The 23,587-nt window shown below is 39.9% G+C and overlaps 2 protein-coding genes across 3 annotated transcripts in view; one reads left to right on the top strand and one right to left on the bottom strand.

The window, feature by feature from the left end:
* polh (polymerase (DNA directed), eta) overlaps positions 1-7,778 on the top strand; it is a 13,781-nt gene extending 6,003 nt beyond the window's left edge. For both annotated transcript variants that reach the window (XM_067420971.1, XM_067420972.1), the window contains exons 4-10: positions 761-939; positions 2,484-2,587; positions 2,661-2,780; positions 4,524-4,647; positions 4,931-4,996; positions 5,173-5,345; positions 7,053-7,778. In XM_067420971.1, the coding sequence (XP_067277072.1) occupies positions 761-939; positions 2,484-2,587; positions 2,661-2,780; positions 4,524-4,647; positions 4,931-4,996; positions 5,173-5,345; positions 7,053-7,620 (1,334 nt within the window). In that variant the 3' untranslated portion in view covers positions 7,621-7,778. The remainder of the gene's footprint in view (positions 1-760; positions 940-2,483; positions 2,588-2,660; positions 2,781-4,523; positions 4,648-4,930; positions 4,997-5,172; positions 5,346-7,052) is intronic.
* A 3,189-nt stretch (positions 7,779-10,967) lies between these two features.
* The window catches only part of gtpbp2a (GTP binding protein 2a), a 35,267-nt gene continuing 22,647 nt past the window's right edge, over positions 10,968-23,587 (bottom strand). Inside the window, exons 7-12 of the mRNA XM_067421479.1 lie at positions 20,307-20,526; positions 17,454-17,589; positions 15,662-15,720; positions 15,415-15,586; positions 14,596-14,760; positions 10,968-12,102 (exon numbers count right to left, since the gene is read on the bottom strand). Of these exons, the coding sequence (XP_067277580.1) occupies positions 11,938-12,102; positions 14,596-14,760; positions 15,415-15,586; positions 15,662-15,720; positions 17,454-17,589; positions 20,307-20,526 (917 nt within the window). The 3' untranslated portion in view covers positions 10,968-11,937. The remainder of the gene's footprint in view (positions 12,103-14,595; positions 14,761-15,414; positions 15,587-15,661; positions 15,721-17,453; positions 17,590-20,306; positions 20,527-23,587) is intronic.

The following is a 23,587-nucleotide window of genomic DNA, read 5'->3' as shown; positions in this document are numbered from 1 at the left end:
TTGTGTGATTAATTCCTCCTGTGGTTGGCCAGCCGTCAGACCTCCGCTCATCTTCACACACAGATGAAGATATTAGTGTTGAAATCCGATGGCTCAGAAAGGCCTTCATTGACACCAATGTCATTTCCTCTCTCAAGACCCATAAAGGCACTAAAGACGGCGTTACAAAGCCCATCTCACTACAGCGGCTCTACAATCATTGATGAAGAGACGAGAATAGAGTTAGTGCGCAAAAACACTAAATAACGACTTATATAGTGATGGCCGATTTCAGAACAAAGCTTCGAACCGCTATGAGTCAGTGAATCGATTCATGATTCGGATCGCCAGAGTCACGTGATTTCAGCAGTTTGACACACGATCCGAATCATGAATCGAAGCTTTGTTCTGAAATCGGCCATCACTATATAAGTCGTTATTTAGTGTTTTTGCGCACAAAAACTCTTCTGGCCTCTTCATCAATGATTGTAGAGCCGCTGTAGTGAGATGGGCTTTGTAACGACGTCTTTAGTGCCTTTATGGGTCTTGAGAGAGGAAATGACATTGGTGTCAATGAAGGCCTTTCTGAGCCATCGGATTTCAACACTAATATCTTCATCTGTGTGTGAAGATGAGCGGAGGTCTGACGGCTGGCCAACCACAGGAGGAACTAATGACAGAGTTTACATTACTGGGTGAACTAACCCTTTAAGTTTATAACTTCAGAGGGAAGCACAGCTAGATTTACTTTACGGTGGATGATGTGTCTGTGTTTGGGCAGAGGGCCGGCGGGCCGCAGGACTGCAGCAGTGGCTGGAGCAGCTGACCTCTTCTTCTTCTTCTCCATCTGTCTGTGCGGAGCTCCATCTGGCCCTCGGGGCTCTGATCGTGGAGGAGATGAGGGCCGCGGTGGAGACACACACTGGGTTCAGATGCTCCGCCGGGATCTCTCACAACAAGGTCTGCTTGAGCAAACAACGAAATCACATTTATATTTAGGGCTGGGTATCGCTTCAGATGATCCGATCTCGATTCTCGATTCGTTTCAACTCAAAAAAAAAAAAAATTGTACATTAAGAAGTATTTCTTAATCTTAATTCAAACAGAAAACAAGATTATTTTTCTCACCCCATTGGCAGATTATTTATCTTATTTTAAGCAAAAACTCTCTTCATTTTGAGTTATTTTTCCCCAAAACAAGACAATAATTTTAACTTGTCTAGTAAATGTTTCTTAATGTAAGAATTTTTAGATATTTAAACTAGAAACAAGACAAAAATACTAAGTAAGAAGAGCATTTTTTGCAGTGTATTCTTGTCTCTTCATAAAATGAATCTCAATCAATCAACTTTATTTATATCGCGCTTTTACAACGACGATCGTTTCAAAGCAGCTTCACAGTGTTAAGCAGGACAATATTACAACAGAATTTGATTTGGATAGTTTATAGAATTAAATATGACCTAATTAATACATTTAATTCGTATATTTAGTTGAATAATAATTTTAGTGTCCCCAACTGAGCAAGCCAAAGGCGACATTCTCGATTTTATTTTCGATTCTTGTTTCAACTCAAATGAATATAGATTTAAAACAAGTACTATAGGTATTTATCAGTGATGCGCGGGTTGATCCAAAATGAGCGGGTGCCCGCGGTTACGAGTCATCCAAAAATATTTGTAATGATGATATTCGGGTCGCGGTCGGCCGGGTCGTCTGAAATAAAGATGACGTGGGTCAAAATGCACGATTTCCCAACACGCTGAACTGAGCAATGCCATCTTACCATTTTAATAGGCTATACTTTTAAACGCAAGCTGCCATTTAAACACTGAACGAATGAATGACGGGCGCCTGACGGGCGAATGACGGGTGACATCTAGTGGAGAAGACTAATAATTAGATTTACGTTAATCTTGTGTTCAATGTGGATGTAGTGTCCGTGATTTCACCGATTGGATTTCGATAAGCCGTTCTGAAGCGTAAAGTAGAGATGAGGCCGGGATGTGGGCGGAGCTTAGGTGACGCAATGACTATAACGACGGATAAATGGCTATCCACCTGCCACTCAAAGTAACCACACCCTTAATTATGCCAAACTTTATGGCTTTATATAATGTAAACGAATGAGTTATAAAAAAATTCACCCCCCTCACAGTCGTCATGAAGGTCAACATTATCCGTATAGACCAAAACCACAATTTGTACCAGACTGTAAACATGTTTTTTTCTGCTGTAAAGTCGGTATTTTAACATGAGGCTCAATGGGAGCCTGCCCCTAGTGGCCAGTCGAGGAATTGCAGTTTAAGTCACTTGCGTATTGGCTTTAAGAGAGATCGCGGGAGGTTGCCGCTTGGTTCAATGTTAGCAATTCTGAATCGATCAGATTTTAAGAAACGTTTAAGCGAAAAATCTTTTTTTTTTGCCCAGCCCTATTTATATTTAGGAATTATTAGATGGCTGGAGCTGCAGATCATTCAGTCCCTCGTTTCTTTATTCCGTAGGTTTTGGCCAAACTGGCGTGTGGTTTAAACAAGCCCAATGCCCAAACGGTGCTGCCTCTGGGCTCCGTCCCGCAGCTCTTCAGCTCTCTCCCCATCAGTAAAATGTGAGCACATGGCCTGAGCTTATTATATGAGTGTATTGTGTGATGAGAAGCCTGATGTGTGTTTGGTCTCCAGCCGTAATCTGGGAGGGAAGCTGGGCTCATCCATTACGGAGACTCTGGGTGTGGAAAACATGGGAGATCTCACTGAGTTCAGCCGGATCCAGCTGGAGCAGCTCTTCGGAGACAAGACTGGGTGAGAGGCCAAAACATTCAGACGAAAACATGCAAAACTCAAGGAAATTAATAACAGCGTCATGGAAAGTTCTGTAGTCTTTCTAATCGCACTGGAAATTAGTGATGCACCAAAATTAGTATTCTTTTTTTTAAATACAAACACATTGAAAGCATGAATTAAGTTAAATTAATAATTGATCCATCATATTTATGTCATAATCAACGCTGAAATAAACATGTGTATGCAAACACACATGAACCCTCTGGTCCTCTTCGTTTAAGGGTCACACTCGGCTTCTTCACACAGCCTTAAAATTTAACCCCCCCAGGAAAACCCAATGTTATTTATTTTAGTTCAATACTATTTTTGATTATTATTTAGAATTTTGAGGGTGTTTTATGATACTGTGCAATATTTATGCACTTTTTATTATCTATTATTTTTCCCCATTGAAAATAATAATAAAATATATACCACTAAAATATACCACTAGATTCCTATATAACTCTATATAAAGTGGCTTATAAATTCTCTAGTGTTTTTAGACCATAAATACATTGTGGATTTGGATTTATACTTAGAAATTCTCAAAGACTACTTTTTGTCAAGGTTTTTTTTATTTTATTATGTTGATTTGAAGTGTCAATTTTTGCATTAAATTTGACTACATTCAAACCGGAGCAGAGAGAACATTTTGAACATATAACATCAAAATTCAATAAAAATAAGAATGAACAGGTATGTTTTATCACCGCATAATAGATCTGATTTTAACCTCTTATTTGAGACCTTTGGCTCAATTTGTGTCTATTTTGCACTCTTGATATTTTAGTGTCACCCCTAAATTTGGCTGATTTGTGGTTTGTATCACCAAAAGATTCCCAGAGTTTTTGTATTTTTGCATATTTCTCATTCATTTCCTATGTCTGTCATTTTTGACTGCGAAGTTGACAAGTGTGACTATTTATTTTACGACCCTTTAACATAAGCGAAACATCTCCATGATTGTTTATTTTGTGTCCACATAGCTAATGCGACAAAAGTCACCAAGTGTCATCCCATTCTGATGAAGCAAATATGTCAAATGTTTGTTTAAATGACTGTCAAAATGACATCCGTTTGGATTGTGTGGTAAAACTGACAGGATCTGAAAGCTCAGACTTCCAAAGTAACAAAAAATAATAGCTTTTAATGGATGGCAGGAGCTAAAAATAATGTTCACACATCACCTGAAAACAGTGAAACATCTCTGTTCATCAAAATGAAGATCACATAAAATGATCAACATGCTGATTCATGTTAGCAATGGGCTAAAACTCGTTAATTCGTGCAAACTATGTGGTAAAACATGCTAGCAATTTCTTCCTCCAAACTTTCATACGGTTTTCTCAAGCCAACATCACAGATTTATAGTTAAAATAATGAAATCAATATCAAGCGTCCACACAGCGGACATATTTACCCATGTGGCACGTAATACAGTCAAAGCACACCAGTGGAGATGCACTGAAACGTCACTGATTCACACTCCACAACTGTTTTAGCCCAACACTTATATGTTTGATTGCCGCCGTTTCAGAAATTGCTCTCTGCGAATGTTAATTTTATCTCTGTATAATGATTCTACAAAGCCTTTTCCATTATTAGTGAATGCTGCTGGTGGTTGATTGATGTAAAGGTGTGTGTGTGTGTGTGTGTGTGTGTGTGTGTGTGTGTGTGTGTGTGTCTCTCTCTCTCTCTCTCTCTCTCTCTCTCTCTCAGGCCGTGGCTGTACGACCTCTGCAGAGGGATCGACTTTGAGCCGGTCAAGCCTCGACAGCTTCCAAAATCCATCGGCTGCAGCAAGAACTTCCCTGGCAAAACCTGTCTGGCTACAAAACAGCAGGTATATGTTGAATCTGAGACGCTCTCTCTCTCTCTCTCTCTCTCTCTCTCTCTCTCTGTCTCTCTCTCTCTCTCTCTCTCTCTCTCTGTCTCTGTCTCTGTGTGTGTGTGTGTGTGTGTGTGTGTGTGATGGGTAGGTCTAAGGGCAGGGGCAGTGTAAGGGGATAGAAAATACGGTTTGTACTGTATAAAAACCATTACGCCTATGGAATGTCCTCATATGTCACAAAAACAAACGTGTGTGTGTGTGTGTTCCTGCTCCTCATGCTCTTGTGTGACCGTAGGTGCAGCACTGGCTCCATCAGCTCGCCCTTGAGCTGGAGGAAAGACTTAACAAAGACAGAGACATGGTGAGTCAGTTTATCAAGCAAATCAATCAATCCGTCTTCTGATTGGATGAGCACTTTATTTATGACATTCACATTTCCTAAAGGTGGCATTAATGTCTGTGTGAGCTGTCCGGGTCTTGAGGTGAGGGATGTGTGCTGATCTCCAGTAAAGCTGATCTGGTGTTGTTTTTCTGCAGAACGGGAGAGTGGCCAAACAGCTGACTGTGGGCGTCCGGCAGGCTGGAGGTCAGAGAGCCGGCAGCTTCTCTCGCTGCTGTGCTCTCGCCAGATACGACGCTGTGAAGATAACCTCAGACGGCCTGGCCATCATCAAGAGCCTCAATACTGCAGGAAACCACCAGGAGGCGTGGTGAGCCGTCCGCTCAAACAAACACCCAATGCAGCCAATTAGATGAAAGGACCAAAAATGAGCCTGTGATGTTTATCTGCTGACCCCCAGGGCGTCCGAGATGTAGGTGTGTTTGTTTCTTCAGGAGAACATAAATGAAGATTTTTAACTCAGCCGTTGCTGTGTGCCAGTCATAATGCACGTGAATGGGGAACAACTCTATGAGAGCAAAACAAACAAACAAAAAAAACAGGCTTAGACAACGTGCTCAAAAACCTGCTGCTGACATTGTGTCGTCAAAATGGATGCAATGAATGCAATGTAAGTCGCTCTGGATAAAAGCGTCTGCCAAATGCATAAATGTAAAATGATGTCTTAAGACACTTACCGATCAGTTTCTGTGAGAAACACAACTGTATCTGTGTTATTTTTTTACCTCATATCCCGACAAATCTCATCGTGTTCCCATTACTTTCGTCTGGTGAGGTCAAACTATCATAGATATAAATATATATAGATTCCTCATTTGGGCCTGTACGGATCAGTTGAATGAGGTATCTACATAATATATATATATCTATGATCGCGCCGCTTTGACCCTCCCAGACGGAAGTAATGGGAATACTAGATGAGATTTGTCTGATATGAGGTAAAAAAATAACACAGATACAGTTGTGTTTCTCACAGAAACCGATCGGTTCGTGTCTTAAGACATCAGTGTGTCTCCACGAGCTGCAGGGGTTTTGTTCATGTTGTCTAAGCATGTTTTATTTTGCTCTCATAGAGTTGTTACCCATTCACATGATTGTATGACCTACACACAGCAACGGTTGGAGTTAAAAATCTTCATTTGTGTTCTCCTGAAGAAACAAACACACCTACATCTCGGACGCCCTGTGGGTCAGCAGATAAACATCACAGGCTCATTTTTGGCTGAACTATCCCTTTAAGCACTGAATGAATGAATGAAAGGCGCGCCTCTTTTGTAGCATCACGCAGCGCAAGGCAAATAAGAGGGTGACATCTTGTGGAGAAGACTAGATTTCTTTAATCTTATGTTCAATGTTTACGGAAATATATATAGAAATAATTTATTCATGGCCTTTGAGAATCCATTTTGAATCGACCACATTTCAAAAAACAGTTAGACGAAAAATCTATTTTTTTTGCCCAATTTTATACATAATGGCGCAAAACACCAGTAAATTGACATGGGCAAACCTCAGTAAATCACCTCTCATGATCCCTTTAAATCCTCTCCTCCCTTAATCACTGCGACTGAAACTCCTCCAAATGCATACGTAATAATATCAGCCGATAAAATAACTCTGGCCACGCCTTTCAGCGCTAATTCATTTACATTTATGCATTTGGCAGACGCTTTTATCCAAAGCGATTTACATTGCATTCAAGGTACACATTTTTACATTATTGTCAGCTCTTGCTTTCGCTGGGATTCGAACCCATGACCTTGGCGTCATCTTGGTTTCTTTAGTAAATCCTGACAGTAGTTTCAACGCCGAGGGTTTGCGCTTGAGTATCGTACCCATGATCTCCGCTAGTGTTTAATTAGGTTTCGTTATCTGAGCGTGCCGTAACACCGCTCTACAGGCATCTGAAAGGGATTGCAGTACCAGTTCTGGCCACAATCTTACACACACTTCCTTTAATTATCTGCACATGCTCCTCCTGAAATTTGTTTATAAAACATCAATGATGTTCTCATAGGTCTCCTGCCTTGACTTGCCTTCATTTGTCAGCCAGCAAGTTCAGTGATGTTCCTTCATCCTCATCGGGAGGAATAGCAAGCTTCCTGTGCAGCGACGCAAGTTCAACGCAGAGCCCCAAAACACAGCCGACCCCCAAAACACAGCCGACCCCCAAGAGCTCCGGGGCCATCCAGTCTCTGTTCCAGAAAGCAGCGGAGAAGAGCAAGCGGCGAGAGGAGGAAGCCAGTAAAGATGATGCTGCGGAGAACACCTCCAGCCAGCACAGCTCTCAGAAAGCCACAGGAATCTCCTGCTTCTTCCAGAGAAAGAGCCTGGAGAAGAGCGTGCGGATGCCGAGTGAAGGCCACGATCTTCAGGCCTGTGAGCGCTGCGGACAGAAGGTGCTGGTCTGGGAAATGCCGGAGCACACGGATTATCACTTCGCTCTGGACTTGCAGAAATCCTTCAGTTCCTCTGGTGACGTTCCCGGAGATCCTCAATCATCCCGCGGGAAGAGCCAGATTCAGAACGGCCCGCAGGCCAAAAGAGCCAGAGTCACACTCGACTCCTTCTTTAAGAAGACCTGATCTATTCAACACAAGACCTGTCACACACTCGGACAACATTTTAAAATGATCAGCACTGCAAAAAAGGCTTTTCTTACTTAGTATTTTTGTCTTGTTTCTAGTAAAAAATTCTTACAATTAGAAACATTTACTTGACAAGTAAAAATTACCGTCTTGTTTTGGGGAAAATAACTCAAAATGAAGAGAGTTTTTGCTTAAAATAAGATAAATAATCTGCCAATGGGGTAATAAAAATAATCTTGTTTTCTGTTTGAATTAAGATTATTTCTCTCACCCCATTGGCAGATTATTTTGCTTATTTTAAGCAAAAACTCTCTTCATTTTGAGTTATTTTTCCCAAAACAAGACAATTACTTTTGCTTGTCTAGTAAATACTTCTTGTTTTAGGAATTTTTAGATGTTTGGATTAGAAACAAGACAAAAATCCTAAGTAAGAAAAGCATTTTATTTTTTATTTTTACAGTAGATTAGAAATACTTGAGCCTTTTTGTGCCTTAATGTAAATAATAAAGTTGTTGTATGTTGTATTGAATATTGTGTTCAAAAGCCAAGGTTGTATATTAAAACAGCTAAGATTTATTAAAAGGGGTTATAATAACATGAAGAACTCATTTTTACATGTATGGAAGCCCATTTGCTTTGTAAATCGTTGACATACTAAGTCACACAATTACATTAAAAAGTCATAATTATGCCATTATGCCAAGTTGAAATTAAGTAATACTGTGATGGTAAGATGTTTTGAAGAATGTTGGTAACTGCACAGCCATTAGACCCTTTTTCAGTTATTTTTTTCCCTATCAACTGTTTCGGTTACTGCCATTCTTTAAAATACTTTCTTTTGTGCTCAGCAGAAGACATAAACTCGTACAGGTTTGGAGTTTGGAGCAACATGAGGGTGAGTAAATGATGACAGACATTTTTTGTGAGTTATCCCTTTAAAAGAAGTAACTCTCCCGCCATTTTAGAAACGGCGCAAGTGCAGCTCGTCTATGGTGCAGCTCCCAGCTCCTGGCTCTTTGAATGGGGAAACAATAAATTCTCCAAAACTGTTCGCCCAGCTTATGAATAAATGTCATTGGTCACCAATGAAATCTGAGAACTGTCTCTTAAATTTAGTTTCTAAATGCTTGAATCATGACAGAACGGCGTTTTTTCGCCCTAAACAAAGCTAATGCGCATGCGCAGTCCTAACCGCACGCTTTGGCACTGCCTGTTTCTATAGCAACCGAGTTTTCTAACGGCAGCTGCACTGATTCGATTACTTTACTAAGCGACGATTGGCTCTTTCATTTAGAAGGCGGAGCTTATTCACCATATTGTGCTTTGCACTTTCTCGCATTCTTAAAGGGGTACTTCAGCGCTGGAAGATGAATCTGTATTTAATATGGGTCATTAATGTAGTAGAAATGTGAAATTATTTTTTAATTTGGTGCTTTCTAGACTGAGAAAAGAGGGAAAATGTACAATAATAATAAATCATTTGATTATACTCCAGGTTTAGCCATATGCTAATCGCTGAAGTAACCCTTTAATCGGAGTGCAACATCTTACTATAAGTCTTAATAATACTCACACTTTTCCCACTCTTACTAATTGGAGCATACTATTTTCAAAAAAAAAAAAAAAACTCTTGCCTCATGAATTTTAATCAATAAATAAAATGGAATACGAGTTAAAACAAACCAAATAATACAATAAATAGGACAAATGAGACCAATAATCAGTGTACATGCGTTGTGCTCCACCTATAGGCACATAAACTATATTGCCAGAAGTACTGGGCCACCCCTCCAGATCCCTGAGTTCAGGTGTTCGATCTCTTCATGGCCACAGGTGTATAACTCCAGCTCTCGGCCTGCAGACGCTTCTACACACATTAGTGTAAGAATGGGTCGCTCTCAGGAGCTCAGTGAACTCAAGCGTGGGGCCGTGATAGGTTGCCACCTGTGCAATAAGTCCATTCCTGACATTTCCTCACTACTAAATATTCCACGCTCAACTGTTAGTGGGATTAGAACAAAGTAGAAGCGATTGAGGACAACAGAAACTCTGTCTGTCTGACAATCCCATGGACGAGTCTGGGGTTGGCGCTCGCCAGGAGAACGGGACTAGCCTAACTGCATTGTGCCAAGTGTAAAGTTTGGTGGAGGGGGAATTATGGGTGTGGTTGTTTTTTAGGGTTTGGGCTCGGCCCTTTAGTTCCAGTGAAAGGTTTGTGGACGGCCCCTTCCTGTCCCAGCATGACTGCGCTCCAGCGCACAAAGCGTCGCTCCATAAAGACATGGATGAGGAGTTTGGTGTGGAGGAACTGGCCTGGCCTGCTCAGAGTCCTGAGCTCAACCCGATAGAACAGCTTTGGGATGAATTAGAGCGGAGACTGAGAGCCAGGCCTTCTCGTCCAACATCAGTGCCTGACCTCACAAATGAGCTTCTAGAAGAATGGGCAAAAATCCCCATAAACACACTCCTAAACCTTGAGGAAAGCCTTCCCAGAAGAGCTGGAGCTGTTAGAGAGGGTGGGCCGACTCCAGATTAAACCCCACGGGTTAAGATTGGGAAATTCATGTGCATGTAAAGGCAGGTGTCACAAAACTTTTGGTTATATATATATATATATATATATATATATATATATATATATATATATATATATATATATATATATATATACATACACAGTCTTGTTCAAAATAATAGCAGTACAATGTGACTAACCAGAATAATCAAGGTTTTTAGTATATTTTTTATTGCTACGTGGCAAACAAGTTACCAGTAGGTTCAGTAGATTCTCAGAAAACAAATGAGACCCAGCATTCATGATATGCACGCTCTTAAGGCTGTGCAATTGGGCAATTAGTTGAAAGGGGTGAAAGGCTATTATTTTGAACAAGACTGTATATATACAGTATATCTTCATAGCTTTTGTCCTTGGTGTGAAAGGTTCTTTAGGAGACCTAAAAACCTAAATCTCAACAATTGTAAATAATTAAGTCAGCCATGATCCTTCTGGTGTTTTGTTTATTGTGCAGCTCTTTTAAAACATTCTTCTGAAATGTGCTGATGCAGTTTCTCAGGAGTTTTGGGGAGCAGGATAGTGTTGGCATTAATTCACTCCACACCACTAGAGGACAAAGCACGACCACTGAATAATTACTAATAGTAATACCGTAATTCTCTTTTCATTTTGGCAAAAATGACCGAAGACATTGAGAGAAATCAGTCTCATGAGGATGTTTATATCTAAGATCTGTAATTCCTGAAGTTGGAGATGTGCTGGATTCACAGCAGAGACAATGAAATCATTCTCAATCATAACGTATAATAAACTTTTATTTATGTACATCACAATATACAAACAAATCTGTACATAAATACTCCAATTCACCAAAAAGTACGGCTAAAATATTTAAAAATATCTATGAAAAAAATATGTCTAGAAACATCCCAAAGCCACAAAAATGACATTTGGTGTAAAAATGAGACATCACTCCAAAAAAATGCATATTAGAATGGAAATTATTACAAATCTAAGAAACTAAAATTTCTGATATTCTTAACACAATTTCGAAAGATATTTTTTTTGGTTCAAAACATTTTTCTCTTCTAAAATTGCACAGAGAACAGTGATGGAGCAGAAACCTGAAGCGAACGGCGCACACACACACACACACGTGTGCGGCAAACACGCATGCGATGGGAACAGGACAGAACGTTTCCTAACAAACCTCATCCAACATCTAAAAAACATGGAAATCAGAAGCGTTAGCACCAGAGCTAGTGTTTATGTGGAGACAGATAAAAGATTCCTTCATTATTCGTTAAAAGAGTGATGTGTGTATCGTTCTCCAGCTGAACTGAGCTGATTTCTGAAGAACTCCAGCGTTCCTGAGCTCCTGAAGTAAGTGCAGGTTAAGGCAGAGCCGGTGGTGGAGCAGCAGAGCCATGTGTGAAGCCTGAGCTGATGGCAGAGATCTCTAACTCTAGCTGCCTCGAGAAGAACGCACGCGCGCGCTCCTCATCCACATCAGGCATGTCCAGCTCAGACAAGGACATCTTTGGCAGCCACATTTAAATACAATCTGTGCCCTTTGGTTACTGAATAATGTGGGGGGTGTATGTGTGAGAGAGGGTGTGTGCTAGAGTGAGTGAGGGTGTTCGTATGAAAGAGAGAGTGTGTGTGTGTGTGCTGTAAGAGTGACTGTATTAGACATCAGATCTGTGCAGAAGAAACTGACGTGAAAAGGCATCAGAGAAAAGCAGCTCGTCTCTGGAGGCTAAGGCTTGAGCAGAAGTGTGTGTGTGTGTGTGTGTGTGTCACGGCTGCTCCTGGTCCTGCGAGGCGGGCTGTAGTTTGGTCACCTGACCGATGCCTTTAGTGACCCCCTCTCTGAAGAGCAGCTTTGCGCCCAGCTTCAGGTACTCCGGGTGTTTGATGAACCGGAAGTGAACCACAGCCTTCTCACCGGTGCGGAGCTCGTCCTAAAGAAGAGGACCGCAAATGATCCTATTTTAAGCAAAAACTCTTCATTTTGAGTTATTTTTCCCAAAACAAGACAATAACTTTTGCTTGTCTAGTAAATACTTCCTGTTTTAAGAATGTTTAGATGTTTGGACTAGAAACAAGACAAAAATACTGAGTAAGAAGACCATTTTTTGCAATCAGGGTTCGTACACCTTTTCAAAGGTCAAATTCAAGCACTTTTCAAGCACTTTCAAGGTCAATTTTAAAGATTTTTCCAGCACCTAACACCGCTGTAAATTACATTCCAATACATTGTCAAAATTATTATTTAGTGTTATCATCACATTAAAAAGCAAATAATGCTATAAACAGCCAAAATTGTGTTTCGTAAAGCAGAAGGATCAGATATTTAACCAAATCACAAGTTTTATTTATTTTAAATGTATCACTGTCTAAATAGACTGTGCTTACTATCTAACCTGCCTTTGGGGTCATTGTAAAAACAATTACCCTAAACAAAATCACTCGACGGGTTCACTTCACTTTCAATTAATTTATTGAAAAATTTAAAAAATGCAAACATTCGTCTTTGAGGTAGACAGTCAATCAGATTCAGCTCATTGACCTTTTCTATTTTTAATTAAGTTCTTTTTTTTGTGTGTGTATGTCTATTAAAAGTCTAGGCAATCAAATATTTCTTCTGAAGAGATGATAAATAAATATTAGCTTATATGATAAAGCTTAAGCTTTTTTTTCATAAACATTGATCAATTACCATTACAATTATCTCACAAATATGCTTAGCCTACAGTGCATGTTCTACAATGGGGTAATTGTGTTGCAGTAGCTTACATACAGCACAAGAAAGCTTGACTTCAAATGGTAAAAAAAAGAGAAAACAGTAATAAAATAAGAACAAATAAGCAAAAACAATAGCACAAATAAATCAGGTAGGCCTAGGTCTAACTGTATTCAGGTGAGAAACTGAATTAAAAAAAAAACAAGTTATCAAATTTAAAATAACATTGGATTTTCATTGTAAAAATTAAATATGAATCTGTTAAAGTTACACAAGTACATAAGTAAAGAGCAGCAAGTGATCTTTTGTCTTTTTGTAGTTTGAATAACTGCTTCCCCTTTAAGACCTGACACAAGTGTGGAATCAAAACACTGTTCCTGTTACTCATTCTTCCTGAACTGTTTAAGACATAGTACACATTGTACGCGATTTCGGACGCAGCCTGTATTTACGTTAATACAGATGAACAGTGTAACATTTTTGTGTGTATTTGACCATTAATAAGCAGGGAAAAGGAGCTTTTTTTTCTTTTTTTTTTACTTGTATGTCAGAGGTCGGCTTTATAACAGTATGTGCGCACTTCAGATATGAGCGCAAAATCTGCGGGAATTTGTAGAATTATGTCTAATCCTGTGCGAAATTCAGACCGATCACACACTAACACACTGTCATAAAGAAAAATCCAGCAGTACGCGTCGGCACGTTAGTGTACAGAGGGTTAAACGATCGGCCAGAGAGGAGAGCAACAGGTGTAGAGGAGAGGTGGTATCGTTTCGGATATTTCATTATCGATGCATATCAAAAATATCAATTTTTTTAACAGCAAAGTTACTTGTATGACCATCTGACACTATTTTTATGCACTGAGCTAACGTCTGTAGGTTTTAATTTGCAGATTTGTGGCTACGTTCACTGCCTATTCCACAAATGAACATGCCATAACGGGCATGTTAATCTTACATTATCACATTATACATAAGTAACGTTACACTGTCACTTATGCGAATTCCTAGCTAGCAGTTAATAGCGCAAGTTAGACAAATAGGCGCTAATGTGTAACGTTAGGCTACAGACTACTTTAGTTAGCTTACTTGAAAGTCTATGACTTAGCCTACCTTTCATGTGACTCGAAAGAGCAGACTCGCCCATAGTGAAAAGCTGCAAGTGTTTTTGCAGACTTTACAGGAGGTACTTCGTGGGGTTTGTGCCAGTTTGATCCAAAATTCGTATTTAGCATCTTTCAGCCAACGTTCAATGAAACGACAACATGGGGGCGGAGTCACACATGGAAATAGACGGGCAGATCGCGAGCACAGCAGGTTTCATTTTAGGCTCTCCAACATATTATTTCTACATTTAATAAACGAACTATTTAGTCAGATAGGTATTTGTTGTAAAATAAATAGTTACAATTTCAAGCATTTTTAAGCACTTTATCCAAAATTCAAGCACTTTTCAAACCTTGAAAACACAACATCAAAATTCAAGCACTTTCAAGGATTTCAAGCACCCGTACGAACCCTGTGCAATGCATGGCCTATTAAAATCATCCAGATATTGCGTACCGTTTGCGATATTTCGATATATTGCATAATCCACGCCAAAAAGTGGGTACTTTCAGCATTAGTTATAGGAACTATGAAAATGTTCCTCTGCTGCAAAAGCCCCTGTAGTTCACTGGTTATCTAGAGAGATGGATAAGAGGACTCACCTTTCCTTGAAGAGCCTCGACTGTGGCCGTCTGCCTAACGTTGCCCACATGAATGGTCACCTGGAAGCCCTTATGGAAGGTTTTGGCATGGAAGAGTAAAACGATCTCTGCCTCGAAGCACCAGCAGATTGTGGGGTTCATCTCGGGACTAACCATCACCATACCCTGCCGGAGAACACCCAGACAGATTACACCGGGTACAATCCTGAAGGGTTGAGGAATTAAACATCATCCTCGGATAGGACGCACCAATAAGGATTGAGCTTAAACCTAAATCAAATCAAGGTTTATCAAAAAATATCCAAACGTTAAAATTGGCTTGAATTTCTCTTCTCTGCTGACGAGGGCGGAGCCACCTGTCACTCACAGGAGATCCACCAATAGCAAATCACAGCCATCCAATCAGTTCCCCACAGACACAATCAAGCCCCGCCTACATTTGTTCTTGTTTGTGAAGCGCTTCACTCGATATAACTTCCATCTCATGCAGACTTATTAGCACCTAAATAATGATTTTGATCCTGGTTTTTATTTAAGGAATGACTTTAATCCGTTGCTCCATTACTTTAAACTCTGATTTAAATCTCAATTAGGCTTCTCTTTTAAACTGCCAGATGAAGAGGTTTAAATAACAAAAAAACGATTGCTAAATTAACAAAAACAGAAACTGGGTATATATATATATACACACATATATAAACACTCTCAGCAAAATATCATCTAATTATTGTTATCGAGAAAAGCCCAGAAAATATCGAGATATCATTTTTTGTCAATATCTACTAATAGAGACCCAACCAAAAAAATAGAAATGCTCACCTTTCGTAACAACGACCGGTCGAAATCGCCCAGTGCCAAAGTAGCAGCTTGTCCAGCTCTGAGCACCCGACATGCAGAGCGGTTCCTCTGGATACTGCAGACCGTCAGATCCCGAAACTTCCCATCATCCGTGGGTCCCACCACCAGCTGCTCCCCCTCACGGCAGATGCCACTGCACACACACTCTCATTACACACTAATGCCGTTCATTTGGACATTACGGTCAATAGAGGAGAGGAGGGCGTACCTGTAAAGAGTCCCACCAACTACTGTCCCCACATCTGGCACTGTATAGATCTCATCAATCTACAGATCACAAAACACAGACCAATTCATGAGTTGGACAGCTATCCATCTGTGTGCCTATTGGGTGGATTAGCTCTCTACGGTCAGACAATACACATTAATATTTAAAGTTTTGTCTGAAATCATTGACTGAAACAGGTAAACTAACATTTTGATGATCTCTGTTTTCAGTCGATGTGAACATTAAACATTATTTTTAGTGCCTGCCATTCAATAATAGTCTAACGTTGTTGGTCTCTTATTCAAATCAAAGAGGTGTCTTGAGCTTTTATTCTGTCAGACTAGCACTTCCGCTTCTGCTCGTGTGTGTGTGTTTTATCATATCCCACACACATGTGAGTGTGTTAAAGTGATGTTATAATGCTCCTCTGTGCGTCGGCCCGGCTATGAGACACTTGTTCACACTGCAGTGAGCGAGATCATATTAGGCGGTAAAACATGGGACTCGTAAATCATGTGCAGTAAATCAACAACACCAGATTTAAACAATAAGACGAACTGTGTTGAGCTGGAGAACAATCATTAGTTTCTGTCCATCAATGATGCCTAAGTGTCTAATAAAACACATCAGATTTCCCGGGGGGAAACAATCCAATGCTCTCCATTGACTTTTTATTGCGTGAAGCGGTCACATCATCATTTCGGACTGATTACAAAAAACAGAACAACGATAATCTAAAAGCTGATATGTGACAAGGTGTACGGCAAACAAACAAACAGAACTAAGTTTTCATAAGCTGTCAACCCCAAAAAATGAGCGTTTAAGGAGACAAAAGTGGACCCAGGCAATAAGACGTGAAGCTTCAGCTGGAAGAATGGGTCAGTTTTGGGATCCTGACACTCAGTATGCCTTTGTGTGCAGTAAATATTTAGTCAAATATCCAAATGTCTGTCTGTGTGTGTGTGTGTGTGTGTGTGTGTGGGTGTATATGTGTGTGTGTGTGTGTGTGAAGACTGCACAAGCCAAAAATAGTGTAAACTCTGCCTACTTTGATTTGATTGGCCATCTGAGCGCTGTTGACCACATTCGTTTCGACTGTCTGATCAGCCTTAAATTCTGTTTCTGTCAAATCACGAGGTGTCAACCAATTACACTGCATGAGGGAGGGCCGCGCTACTCTCTCATACGCACACACACACACACGCACGCGCACGCGCACACGCACACGCACACACAATTTATAAAAGGTTAAGTTATTGCTGTCTGTAGCATACAGTGGGCAAACACAGCTTACAGCTGTAATCTCCTGAGAAATGCTATGCTAATGCAAAGGCTAATGTTGCTTGAATAGCTCGTGACATCAACTGGACATTTCGTCACCTTTGTTTCCTCGTGTGTGATTGGTTGAAGCCATTTTTTGTCGCCGCTGGAGTAAAAAAAATCGACATCGAAACGGAAAAAATAAATGTCGTTTTTTCGCCGCAGCACATTCACATTCAGTGTGGAAGAGCTCATTACACACACAACTGATCAAAAAATAAAACCATCGCGCAAATTATTCGCACGTCAAAATCGCGTCCAGTGTGAAAGGGCCTGAATGCGGGTGTGATGTCATTGATCGGCGACACACGGGCCGTGTTCTGATAAAATGGATGATTTCTCTCAATTTAAAACATTCTTATGAACATTTGGGATAATGCTAGTACACAAGCCAACAAATATATCACATTGTTCTAGTGGAAATTTACATCCAAAAATCTTCCATATTGTGCCTTTAAGTGTAAAAGCGTACCTGAAACTCTGTGAGCTGTTGCATGAGCTCCTCTTGCTCTTTGCTGTTGCTGAGGGGAGGAAGAATATTAAAGAAGACCTTCAGCAAATCAAGACTCTCGCCGGACACGCTGGACAGGCTGAAGATGGGAGTGATGCTGACCAGGGAAGACAACAGAGTTTGATCAAGCCGTGTTCTTCTTTCATACTTTGAGATTGAAATGTCAACACTGCAAAAAATGCTCTTCTTACTTAGTATTTTTGTCTTGTTTCTAGTCTAAATATCAAAAAATTCTAGGGATGCACCGATCATGATTTTACATGGCCGATTCCGATACCGATTTTATTTTATTTTAAGTAACAAACAATAAAGAAAGAAAGTATACATGAACAAGATGTTTATTTGGCATTTAATAGGCCAAATTGGCTTTTGGCCAATGAAAACAAGTTTGCAATCTGAAATTAAATTAGGTTGAACCTATGTAAAAATTAACATTACCTATTAACTTTACCATACGCATATTCTGCAATCCAAACAGCACAATCAACACATTCAACAATACAAACAAAGAATTTACTTAAATCCGCATTTGTTTTTAAATTCAGTTTAAGAAAAAAAGTATTTACCAGTTAAATTAAAATAAATAATTTAATTAAATAATTTAAAAAAGTATATAAATACATTGTTCCAAAAATGTTAAATCAAATAATGTTTAGTGCAACAAAAAAAACAAAGAAAACAAAGATTCTACATCAAATTAAGTCTTAAGTCTTAAATTAAGTATTAAGGTAAAATAAAATAAAATACAAATGATCATCCTTAACTGATAGCATTTCACTTCAAAAGTGTGTGGATGTTCTTTACAAACAGAAGCATTTCGGCTTTCTCACAAGTTAGTCTGTTTCGTTTCTGGTCCAACACGTGAGAAGCTGAGCTGAACAAGCGTTCGCTATCTACACTTGTGCACGACAGAGAGAGGAAAGCTCGCGCAGCTTCAGCGAGTGCAGGAAAGCGGCTCTTATTTGTGTGCCAGTACACCGACGGCTGTTCGCTTCTTGGTATCTGTGCTTCAGACAGGCAGCTCTGCATTTCCAGTCCTGCGCCCATATTGCAAAATACTTCCACACAAGTGACATGTTTGCAAATGATTGCAATATAAGCGTATGTGGATTGGGCAAGTGGGCGCACCTCCGGAAAAATCAGCGGAAAGAAAAAAAAAACGTCCGGTTGCCGGTCGCGCGCTAGAAGCAAAAACCGGCCGGTTCCGATTTTGGCCCGGTCAACCGGTGCATCCCTAAAAAATTCTTACATTAAGAAACATTTACTAGACAAGTAAAAATATTGTCTTGTTTTGGGAAAAAATAACTCAAAATTAAGAGTTTTTTCTTAAAATAAGCAAAAAATCTGCCAATGGCGTAAGAAAAATAATTTTGTTTTCTTTTTGAATTAAGATTATTTTGCTTATTTTAAGCAAAAACTCTCTTAAAGGGATACTTCACTGCCTTTTCATTTTAAACTATGTTATTCCCTTAACGAAAACGAGTTGATACATCCCTCTCTCGTCTCAGTGTGTGCACTTAATCTCTCTGACGCGCGGTGACGATCTGATAGCATTTAGTTTAGCCCACTAAGCCCAGTTCATTCGCTATGGTACCAAACAGAGATCAAGTTAGAAGTACCAAGCACCTCCACGTTTCCTCTATTTAAATACAGTTACACAAGTAGTTGAACGATCAAGTATGGTGACAAAATAAAGCGTGGTACTTCTCTAATCGGATTAAAAAGGAGAACTATAATGTATGGCGGATTAGCACTTCTGAGAGTACTTCGGCTCGGCGCAGTAAAAAGTCCCGGCCGAAACATCTTTCCTCACACCTCCCCCTCACTCTCTCATTTCTGTCAATAGGGAGATGTGAGGGAAGATGTTTCGGCCGGGACTTTTTACTGCGCCGAGCCGAAGTACTCTCAGAAGTGCTAATCCGCCATACATTATAGTTCTCCTTTTTAATCCGATTAGAGAAGTACCACGCTTTATTTTGTCACCATACTTGATCGTTCAACTACTCGTGTAACTGTATTTAAATAGGGGAAACGTGGAGGTGCTTGGTACTTCTAACTTGATCTCTGTTTGGTACCATAGTGAATGAACTGGGCTTAGTGGGCTAAACTAAATGCTATCAGATCGTCACCGCGCGTCAGAGAGATTAAGTGCACACACTGAGACGAGAGAGGGATGTATCAACTCGTTTTCGTTGAGGGAATAACATAGTTTAATATGAAAAAGCGGTGAAGTATCCCTTTAAAGGAAGTGTGTGTGAGATTGTGGCCAGAACTGGTCCTGCAATCCCTTTCAGATGCCTGTAGAGCGGCGTCTCCCCCTCCTCCTCCCCCTGACTCGAGGTTGCCAGATTGGCTGCAGGATCAGCAGAACGTTTGTAGATCTGCAGCTGTGGTAACTAGAGGTAGATCTGGCAACCCCAAACACTACTGACTTCCTGATTGGTCGATAGGTGGACGGCGGACCCAAAACACAACATGACATCATCAACATCAGTTGAGCCGCAACAACAACTTTACCATGACAATATCCTGCCGGACTACTGTTGGCAGTGATAGAAGTGTTTGAGATTAACATGATTTATTAATGTCTAGAGACATATCAGCGCCATTTTAGGATTCAATGAAATGCATTTCTTACATACAGCTCCTTTAATTTTGAGTTATTTTTTCCCATTACAAGACAATTACTTTTGCTTGTCTAGTAAATACTTCTTTTTGTAATAATTTGTAGATGTTTGGACTCGAAACAAGACAAAAATACTAAGTAAGAAAAGCATTTTTTGCAGTGAAGTTTTGTGAGGGGTTTAGCTGTACCTCGGTGACTGTGCAAACTTCTGAGCGGCCGTGACGGCGTCGTCTGTCGAGGACACGATCATGGGCACTTTATTACAGCCGGGCTGCTTCAGGATCCGCTCCAGCTGTCGGACCGTACGCTCCACCGTGCCTTTTGCACACAGGTCCACTTTACTCACCACTATAAAGATGGGCACCTTCAGCGCCATGGCCAGACCCAAGTGCTCACGCGTCGTACCCGCTGGGAAAACAGAGAGAGAGCAAAACCTCAGACAGTAGCAAATAGTTCGGGAGCCAAGTCACAGATTTTCAGACTCTTAAAGGGTTTGCTCTTATAGGACCTCCGTTCATCTTCACACTCTTCTGGGTTTGTTTTCAATCCTCAAATAAAGATTCAAACGGTTATGAATCAGCGAATTTATTCATGATTCGGATCGCGAGTCAAACTGCTGAAATCACGAGACATCGGCGATCCGAATCATGAATCAATTCACTGATTCATAACCGCTCGAATCTTTATTTGAGGATTGAACACACGCGGAAGAGAAGCCAATGCTGAATAAAGTCGTAGTTTTTGTTATTTTTGGACCCAAATGTATTTTGGATGCTTCAAGAGACTCTAATTAACCCACTGATGTCTCATATGGACTACTGTGATGATGTTTTTATTCCCTTTCTGGACATGGACAGTATAGTGTGCATACACTTGCATACGCTCTCGGACTAAATATAAAATATCTTAAACTGTGTGTGAAGATGAACGGAGGTCTTACGGGTGTGGAGCGACATTAGGAGAGGAGTTAATGACAGACATTACATTATTGGGTGAACTAACCCTTTAATTTCTATAGGGTATATTTTTTAAAAATCGAGTAGGCAAGAGAAGCCCTATGAAACATTCATGTTCAGAAGATCTGTTAATAATAAAGATTGAGAAGATTGGATCAGTTGTGCTTTTTTTTTTTGTGGAATACTAGATGCGGCCCAGCCTGACCCAAAGTGGACCTCCAGGTGAAGAGAGTTTGAGACCCTGCACTAAAGTGAAACACTTCATAGATAAAGATTAGATCTATAAATAATGATGAAGTGTCTGTCAATGTTTGTTAGAGCAGCCTGACTGGACATTATCGGCTCAATCAATGGCATAAGTTTGTGGTGGGACTCTTGTTTTTCCAAAATCATCAGTGGTTATTTTATCTCTACTGTGGAGAAACAACACACTTCACCTTTCAGCAGATCAATCAATCAATTTGCTTTATTTATATCGCGCTTTTACAGTGACGATCGTTTCAAAGCAGCTTCACAGTGTTAAACAGGACAATACTGCAACAGAATTAGACTTGGCTAGTTTGATTTGGATAGTTTATAGAATTAAATATGACCTAATTAATACATTTAATTTGTATACTGAGCAGATGTTTCAGGCCAATGCAACACACGTGACCCATCCTGCAAAAAATGCTCTTCTTACTTAGTATTCTTGTCTAGTTTCCAGTCAAACTATCAAACAATTATTACATTAAGAAACATTTACTAGACAAGCAAAAGTAATTGTCTTGTTTTGGGAAAAAATAACTCAAAATGAAGAGAGTTTTTGCTTAAAATAAGATAAATAATCTTGTTTTCTGTTTCTCACCCCATTGGCAGATTATTTATCTTATTTTAAGCAAAAACTCTCTTCATTTTGAGTTATTTTTCCCCAAAACAAGACAATTACTTTTGCTTGTCTAGTAAATACTTCTAGTTTTAAGAATTTTTAGATGTTTGGACTCGAAACAAGACAAAAATACTAAGTAAGAAGAGAAGACATACACACACACACACACACACACACACACACACACACACACACACACACACACACACACACACACACACACACACACACACACACACAGATCTGCCCGTGTGGCGACAGGCAGGAAAATCTGTCCAAAGTTCACCCGTCATCTGAAGTTAATGATTGAGAACCGGCCGCGTCCCTGTTTGCATGCATTTGCTTGAGGAGAAGCCAGACTCGGGGAGGTGCAGGAGATACAGGACACTTCTGTCTGTGAGCTGTTGCATAATTTAGGCGCGTTGGTGTCGAGTTGCAGACAGGGCGTCGTGTTCTCCTTGAAAGACATGCATGACCCACTCGCCCAAATAACTGCTGCTATTTCTGGCACACTACTTTCCCCAAACAAAACAACACAGCGAAATATTCAGGACCACAGCACAGGCACTTTTTTTTTTTTTTTTGCACTCTTAAAATCTTACACTGAAAACAATGCTCTTCTTACTTAGTCATTTTGTCTTGTTTCTAGTCTAAATATACAAAAATTCTTAAATCAAGATGCATTTACTAGACAAGTAAAATGACAAGATATTTTTTCTTGTTTTGTTGAAAATAAAATCTAAATGAAATGAGTTTTTGCTTAAACAGGCAAAATGATCTGCCAAAGGGGTGAGAAAAATAATCTTATTTCTGATTGAAATCTTGTTTCGTTTCCGTCCCAAACAGAAATAAGATTATCTTTCTCACCCCATTGGCCGATCATTTTGCCTGTTTAAGCAAAAACTCACTTTGATATTTTTCCCCAGAAAACAAGAAAAAATATCTAATGTACTTATCTAGTAAATGCATCTTGAGTTAAGAATATTTAGATATTTGGATTGTAAACAAGAAAAAAAAACTAAATAAGAGGAGCATTTTTCGCAGTGAAATTGGTCTGCTTTGAAAATATGGTTATCGTTTGCACATGAAAATGCTCCATGATGTGACGCTGCATGAACCTCATGTTTGATGTTTTTTATGGCAGGTTTTGGGCCAATATTTTTTTAGCGTGAATTGATTTACACAGCAGAAATGGAAACCAAATGATGGACAAACCGTCCTGGCGTGGCTGTTAGGACATCGATTCTGCCACACCATGTTCCTCCATCGTGCCAAGTTAGAACAGGATATTACTGTAAAGTATATTTGTATTCTGTTTTTCTGACTGGAGTGTTACCAGACCTTGATTTTAACTCTAATATTCATCTTTAAAGGTTTTATTTCTGTGTACTAGCATTGCCAAAGTAACCCGTAAGTGTCCATTTTACGACCTTTTTCTTGACCTTATCTGCCCATGGTTTGCCAAACATATAACTCACGCCATTGTTTGAGCCAATGTTGATGTGTCAGGAGTCAAACAACACAATATTTTGAGGCAGCACAGAGCCTTTGTCTTCACACTTTTAAAGAGGTACTTCAATAAAACCTGGCTGTCTACACAATGGAAAAGCGAAAGATTAAACAGAGAAAAATGGCGTCCCGTCTG

This window comes from Pseudorasbora parva, chromosome 17, assembly GCF_024679245.1.
Source record: "Pseudorasbora parva isolate DD20220531a chromosome 17, ASM2467924v1, whole genome shotgun sequence".
In the NCBI taxonomy this organism is placed as follows: Eukaryota; Metazoa; Chordata; class Actinopteri; order Cypriniformes; family Gobionidae; genus Pseudorasbora; species Pseudorasbora parva.
Note: the sequence above shows the minus strand (reverse complement) of the source record. Positions and strands in the feature narration are given on the sequence as shown.